Source organism: Alligator sinensis, unplaced genomic scaffold, assembly GCF_000455745.1.
Source record: "Alligator sinensis unplaced genomic scaffold, ASM45574v1 scaffold428_1, whole genome shotgun sequence".
NCBI lineage: Eukaryota > Metazoa > Chordata > Crocodylia > Alligatoridae > Alligator > Alligator sinensis.
In genome coordinates, this window is record NW_005841919.1 from 129,567 (window position 1) to 137,603 (window position 8,037).

General features: G+C 43.6%; 1 protein-coding gene across 4 annotated transcripts in view; it reads right to left on the reverse strand.

The window, feature by feature from the left end:
- The window catches only part of STX17 (syntaxin 17), a 75,694-nt gene that overhangs the window by 44,769 nt on the left and 22,888 nt on the right, over nucleotides 1–8,037 (reverse strand). For all 4 annotated transcript variants that reach the window (XM_025198285.1, XM_025198286.1, XM_025198284.1 and 1 more), the window contains exon 3: nucleotides 983–1,048. In XM_025198285.1, coding sequence (XP_025054070.1) covers nucleotides 983–1,048 — 66 coding nt within the window. The remainder of the gene's footprint in view (nucleotides 1–982; nucleotides 1,049–8,037) is intronic.

Consider the following 8,037-nt stretch of genomic DNA (forward strand, 5'->3'; position numbering starts at 1 on the left):
CTGTAGGGGTGTGCGAAATGGGCTGTATTCATTTCGGATTTGGCCCGAATCAGGGACAGTGATTTGATTAGTTGATTTGGATCACTGTCCCGATTCGATTTGACTGAACCTGAAGATTTGATGCTGATTTGGAGAATCAGAGATCTGGCCACAGACACAGCTTTAAATGTTTTTTCTACATACCTCGAGGTACTAGGCACAGCTTGTGAATGCTGCAATGCTGGGGTGGATAAAGCATCCCACAGGAGTGCAGGGGGTTCCCCGCGTGCTCGGCAGTGGACCTAGAAGTGGACCAAAAGTGCTTCTGATGCACGTCCGAGTCTGCTGCTGAGAGTGCTGGGGACCCGCCTGTGGGATGCTCTACCCACCCCAGCGTCTCAGCATTCACAAGCCGCCTGGTACCTTGAGGTATGTAGAAAAAAAACTTAAAGCTGTGTCTATGTCTGAATTGTTGAATCTCTCCAAATCGATTCATAGGGTTCCAATTTGATTTGGAGAGAATAAAGAGTCTCCTGATTCGATTCGAATTCAGAGATTCGGCTGCCGAATCAGGCCAAATCTCCGCTGAATCAAATCAGCAACCGAAGCTTCACACAGCCCTACCAGGCTGCTCGTGGCAGGTGGCAGGGAGGCTGCAAACATCAGCATCAAGGTCCACAGAGCCTACCTCTCCTCCTCCTCACTCCTCCCTCCCTCTTGCCTACCAGGCTGCCTTCTGGTTCCTGTGCGGCTTCCCTCCCACCCTTTCCCTGCCAGATTGCGCCCGTACTAAATGATAACCAGTAAGTTATAAAGTTATCGTTGGGCTTATCAGTTAAATGATTAATTGTTTAACCATTCACATCCTACCTGGGACACCCCCTACTTTAAAAATGACAGATACCTGTCACATACTAACTTCTATCAAAATCTCCCATCTCAGCGAGCAGCAGATAAATTATTTAGCTCCATTAAATTCATGCAGCTTCTGCGGCATTCTTACCTGAACAGTACGTCCTGCATTGATGTGCTCTTCATGTAATCTGTCCCATAGTTTGCATCGCTGATACTAAACAATAAACAAGAGAAAAATAAAATGGTCCGTAACATTTCCTTTACTGTAGGTTGGCTATGCAAAGAAAAGAAATTTCAACACTAAATAACCACTCTAAACTTCCAAAGTTTTTTTTCTATTTTAAAGGCATTATTGCTATAAGTGAACCACACTCATTCCTGGTACAAGACTAAATAAATGGAGCAACATGCAGGATCAATTTGGCCCAAAATATTTCCACTTAACCTAAAATAAGCAGAGGCTTACTATTACTACAAAGCAACAGATCAATTTAAGAAGCTCTGGAACTATGACACTAATGGATAACAGATAACGGATAGCAACAAAGGCAGGAAAGATATTGAAGATACTGTCCAATATGAGAAAATGAGCTACCAGATACTACTGTACTTATAAAGAGAATTGTTTTTCCTTCAAGAGACAGTTCCCCCATGTAATACTTTAAACACACACAGGACCTCATCGTGCAAAGAGAATCATATGATCCAACCCCTCAAGTGCATGAAGTCCCACTAAATTCAGGGGGGGCCCATCTGTGCAGCACTTTATATAGAATTTGGGCCATGGCAATTATGCAAATAAGAAAACCTTGGATTTAAAAAAGCATCACATTTAAAACTTTTCATCAAATTGAACAATCAATCCCAGTTACTGTTAGTTCATAAAAAGATACCAGAGATGATTGGATCCCAAAAGTAAATCTCTAACTAAAATGCTTTTTACCAGGACACAATACAAACTTCAGTATATGCTCTGAAACAATCAAGGAATACATTAAAACAAATAAGAGAAAACATTAGATTGCATATTAACATTGTCTTTAATCATTTAAGTGATGGCAAAAACACTTAGCAAAAGCATTAAGAAAATGACAGTTGCCCTTTTGCGTAAAATGTAATTATTTCAGTTTCTTACTACAGTTTCTTTTCTCAATCACCCCTTTATATATTTATTAACATGTTTTTAAATTGTGAAGACCAGCACTGCTTACAGAATTCCAAGACATGGCATACATTTACACTAAGTGCCATGCCATACACTAAGTTACATGCCACGCTTAGAAGCATCCTCAGAAGGGATGCTCCTAAGCATGCCCAGCCCACCTATTCCCTTGTAAACTCTAGAACAGTGGTTCTTCACCTTTTATGGAGGGGTACCCTGAATATAACTTTTGTGAACTGGAAGGCCCCCAGTTCAAGAACTAATTTATTATAGGGCTTACCTCCTTGCATAGAAGCCAGACCCTGGGGCCAGGGGAATGGGAAGGCAAGGACTGAGCCTAGGCCTGAACTTATCTGATGAATCAGTGATGATTTCCTTAAACCTTTTGGTACCCTTCAAAGGATCATGTGGCACCCTGGGTGTCCCGGCACCCTGCTTGAGAATTGCTGTGCTGCTCTAGAAATAAGATAGTAAGGCCGCTCCAAGAGCATCCCTAGTAGTTGCTCTCAAGCCTCGAGTCTCCTGGTGCTCAGAGGTGTCCCTGCTTGGGTGTATTGCTGCTGCAGTGTGAACAGATTCTGTGTTTCCTCTCCTACCTATAAGAAATTTGGAATTATTTTTCGTTTTCAGAGAATATGGTTCATTCGTGCTAGGATTTTGGGTAATACTAGGAAAAAAGAGTAGGTTAGAAGTCCACTGTATAAAATTAGAAAGCTTTTTTAAAAAACAAAAAACAAAAATGAATATTAGGAATACCTGCTTAACTTGTGCCAAAATATTAATGCCATCATATTTTAACAATGAGATAAGGAACTGAACCAAAATTCAAAATCATTTAGCTCCAACCATTTCAGAAACAATGACAAAGCTAATCTATACAGCATCTTCTGGAATAAACGAACAATCTCTTTTCAATTGACCATAAGAAAGTGATATAGGACCATCACTCCAACATGTATTAAACCATTAAAAAAGTTCCCCAATTTACAAGTTTGCCTGACTCACTCAGAAAGCATCTATTGTTCTTTATAATTTCTTTTTAAAGAATTTTTAAGGTACACTACTCTGCTCTGTTCAACCTAAGAGCTGATATAATGACATCATGATTTCTCAAATGCCAGTGATGCTCCCCAAAAATGCTTTGAAAAGACCCGGTGGCTAGTCTTCCCAGAGCCATGATGCCTCCTCACACCCTTTCCAGATTATCCTTCAAGCTCCTTCAAAATAGTCTTTACTCCTGGACTCCAAAACCATGTGTGGAGGATGTGACCATCATCCCTGTCACTAATAAACTCTGTTACTAATAACCCATTTTGTCCTTAATACTCTCATGCCTCTTATTTGTCCTGACCCATGCACTTCTAAAAATTCTACTTGGATAACCATATTCTGGATCTGCCTTCCAGGTGCACTCACCCTCCAAAGTAGTCACAAGCTATTCTGAAAATCCCCCAGATTCCTTCTGCAGCATGCAGTAGGCTACTTGTGCCCACATGTCAGTGCTACATGCAGACGCCAAGTGTTCCGTGACAGGTCTACTCAGTCCTTCAAGCATCCCACACTATGTAGCTCCTCCCTGATCTAAAAATTCTACCATAAAAGCCTAGCTCAGTATCTTACAAGAAATCTAAATCTGAATGAGAACTTGTATCTAATTGTCTATCCTGTGCCATCGCCACAAAAGCATCTTTCTCAACACATCTCTACTGTGGGTGCATCTTCACAGCACAGTGCAGTACTATACAGAGATACCCAAGCTAGGAGAGTAGGAGCTACCTTGGGTACTAGCACTAGAGCAGTAATGTTAGCTTGGAGCTCCATCAGGGTAAAGTAACCCTTCTTTTCATTCTAACTGGCCTACGTGCAGTCCTGCACTACCCTGCTTCCACCACCTAAGCTAGCTCCAGTATTTCTTCACAGCACCACACTGTGCCATGCAGACGTGTCACACTCAACTTTTCCCAGTGACATCACAAAAGCTTTGTTGGTGTTACTGAGACTGTAAGAAATATATAAGTTTTTAAAATTAAATACTGATAAAACTTGCATGTTGATGTAAAAGGGCATCATATGCAAACAATACCTTTTAGAAAACTTTAGTGTCCCAGAACCTCTCACATGAGTAAGAGAACTCAAAAGATTATCATAATCTTTGAGAAGTAAGGCTTTGAAAGTGCATTTATGGTAGACATTTATTCTAAAAGGTGGCCTCAAGTATACATTTCATTATACACTGATTTCATATGATCGTTAAACAAGTGATTAGGGTAGATTTAATTGTCTGGAACTCTTTCTTGAATCTAAAATTTAAATCAACATTCATGAAATGAAGTTAGAGATATTTGTTTCATCATATGTAAATAATGTTGCTACTCTAAGCAATTTGGCATAATAAGTGATTTTGCTTTAAATTAGTTGACAAAATAAATAAGACGAAATTCTACAAAATTATTATTTAACACCAATGCATATTAGATTTACATGCTTAAAAAGGTAATTCTATAAGAAGCATTTAACAGAAAACAGTTTAATTGCTAAGTGCTGACAGCTTACAAAAAACAGTTTGTGCTATAATTTTGACTAAAAAATTAATTTTCAAGATGTTATATATATAACATTTTAAAGATTAGAGAAATGTAACTGGATTTCTAATTTGGAGGTATCTGAACTATCAACTCATAAAGTATCTACTTATCTTCAGTAAAAAATCCAGAATATGTTTCAAAGCACAAAAAATCTTTTCATAAACAGAAGAGTCAATGCTTAAGCATATTAATGGGTTTGAACAGACATTATACAAACTATGTCAAGACTGTACAAAGGTTCAGGCCCCTCCCAACTAAAGCCCTTTCATAATGAGCAGCAGTTGACTCCAGAGCTAGACATTTCAGCATGCCACTTGACCGCAACCCCCAGGGGTTTCTGAAGACAGCCAAGTGGCAAAATGAAAAAAAAAGACAGCCAAGTGGGCAAAAGACAGCAAAAGTGGGCAAAAGACAGCAAAAAAAAAAGACAGCCAAGTGGGCAAAATGCGGCCTGCGGGCCAGATGTGGCCCGCCGGGCCATTCTATCTGGCCCACAGGGCCCCTAAAAAATGTATAGAATTAATATTTATCTGCCCCTGGCTATCTGTCACGCGGCCCTCGATGGCTTGCTAAAACTCAGTAAGCGGCCCTCTGCCCAAAATAATTGCCCACCCCTGGTTTAAGCCGTTTTAGGTTTGGTCAGTTCAACCTCAGGAGGGCCAGTTAAGTTTCACAGGCATTGTCTTCCCAGTAGGAACAGACCACGGACACCTGCCATCTCCTTACCTTTCACTTTCTAACAGCAGAGAATCTTGTACTTGGCCATGCTTGCCATACTGCTAGAGTATGTCTGCCAGCTGGAATGCCACAGCATAGCAACTCAAAGCTCCATGATTCTGGCACTTGAAAAGGTGCCTCCTCAAGCTGCACTACATGCCGTGTGTGTCCAAGAGCTACATGCCACAGAAGGAAGAAATAACAGACTTTACTGAGAAAAGTCTTCTCTGGGACCACCTTAGAACCCCCATGCCTCTTAATGGCCCAGGAGAAGTCTCCAAGAGTGGTCCCCATTGTCCGCCCCCACAAGAAAGAACATGGCATGCCCCACTTTAAATTCCCCTGAGGACAGATGAGCCAGATGGGATAGTTACTAACACTTTGCTTTGCTAGCACTAGGGAAGGGAAGGATATTTAGTGTTAGCTTGCTTTGCTAGTACTCCACAATCCTAATGGCCCTGGAGATGGTAGCACCCAATTGCAAGGTCCCTGCATGCGCCATGGACTGCCTACGACCACTCCTAGCCTCCCTTGGATTAATATAGGGGACCACATTCCGAAGGCTGTGCCCTACCAGGTAACAGGGACCTGGTACTTGACATTTATGAGTCCAGGGAAGGAGTAAGTGATGCTGCCATAACACCGGTGCCCTGGCCCTCACCCGTAAGGGTCATGAGGGGCTGTGGTTGAGTAGGAAGGTCACACTTCGTTGTTAGAAAGATAGCTTTTATTGAACAAGCAGTGCAATGGAACTCGTTTATAACAAATACAGGCAACCCCTGCTTAGTGCTCTTAATTGGTTCCCAAAAAACCAAGCATTAAGCCGAATAGCGTTAAGCAAAAACTATTTTCCCATAAGATGCAATGTAAATAAATGTTTCATTACCAGGACACCCAGCCGCAGCAACATGAGCACCTGGTAGTTCAGGGACAGCTCAGCTGGCACTGTGCTGTTACCACCCACCCAAGCCCAGGCTGTAGAGGTGGTGCTGTTTGTCCCCTCCATGCCGGCAGCAGGCAAAGGGGCAGTCACGGGCAGTCACAGTCACTCCAGGTGGCAGGAGTGAAGCACAGCATCTGGGGCTCCCCCAGCATGAGTCACAGCCCCACCACGCCTGGCCCGGGCTCTGGGAAGGCAGCTATATATCACGGACAGGCTAAATCACACAACGAGGCTGTGCATCGCTAATGCGCTGTGGCGCTAGTGTATGCTCCCTGCTGTCAGCTATACGATGCCCATGAGTGCTATAATGAAACTCACTGAGCGCTAAGTGGAATCAGGTATCAATCCAAAATGAGTGTTATAGCAAAATAGCGCTAAGCAAAACAGCGTTAAGTGCAGGTTGCCTGTACTAAAAAAGAGGTAGGGGAAAGTAAGGGGGGTGGGAGGGGGATGTAGGATGGGAGTAGAGCTTTGGCTGTGTACCAGAGTGGTCAGTTACAGCATTGGGAACGGGAGGGTGTGGGGAGAAGGCAGGGAGGAGCTACATAGTGTGGGATGCTTGGAGAACTGAGTAGACCTGTCACAGAAGACCTGGGGTCTGCATGTAACATTAATATGTTTCACAGTGAACCAGTTCAAAAGTGTACTTAATTTTCTGGGTACACTTCTGAACCAGTCCAGGTGATTTCAAACTGGTTTAACAAACTTGTATGTCTGTCCTCCTTCAGTTTAAACTGGTTTAAGGGCTCCTCTACGTATGCAGGTAAAGGTGTGATTGTATGGATCATGCATCAGATCCTATCACACTTCCTGCTACACCACACATACATGGCAGGAAGTGTGACTGCAGGATTGCAAATTAGATCCTCTCGCACCTTACTGCTGGTGCAGAGGGAACCTGGGCATGTTGAAACTCCTCCTGCACAGGCATACAGAAACTCCTGTGGCTGAGAGCCTCCTCAGCTGACAGGGCTCCCAGCCACAGGAGGTGTCCCTGCAGCTGGGAGATTTCAGCTGGTGTGGGCTTCCAGCCATGGGGATGCTCCATACTTCAGCTGCAGCCTCCCAGCTATAAGGGGTACATGGCACATCCACGTGGCTGGGAGCCCTGACAGCTAATGGGACTTCCAGCCATGTGGGGCTGGAAGCTAGCATAAGCTGGGAGCTCCCAGCCACAGGGGCCCCTCTGGTCACATATTCAATTAATGGCATGATAGGAAGCATCTACAAAGTTATTATACATATTTTGTGGAATAACTTTAGCTTATTTCTCTTTTTATCACATATTAGTAGATTGCATGTGTGACCAGGTGTCCACTTAAGGTGTGATTAACTGGTTAATCATGCCTGAAGTGTAACATGTAGATGGGGTTACATTTTACCTGTGTCCATACCCACAGATACAACTTCAGGCAGAGACAGATCCAGAGAGGGTACAGTGAAGTGGCTCTACTCCCATTTTGAATTGTCCTCAGAGGCTTCCACAGTGCAGTCCTAGGGGTGCACCGATAGATTTTTTGGGCCGATACCAAAGGCAAATATTTAACGAGCCATATTGGCCGATACCAACTGGATGGCCAATATACAGATTTGGCTGGTAAGTCTGTTGTAGGGGAAGTGGCAAGGGGGGAAGGAAGGGGCATATCAAGGCCCCTGTAGTGAGGGAGGGAGTGGGGCTGGATCAGGAGCAGGGGCTGCACAGCCGGGGCAGGGTGGAACACAGGATGGAGCATGGGACAGATCCATGAGAGACTCATCCAGGGGGGCAGGGGCGGGGTGGCTCCCACCACTGTACA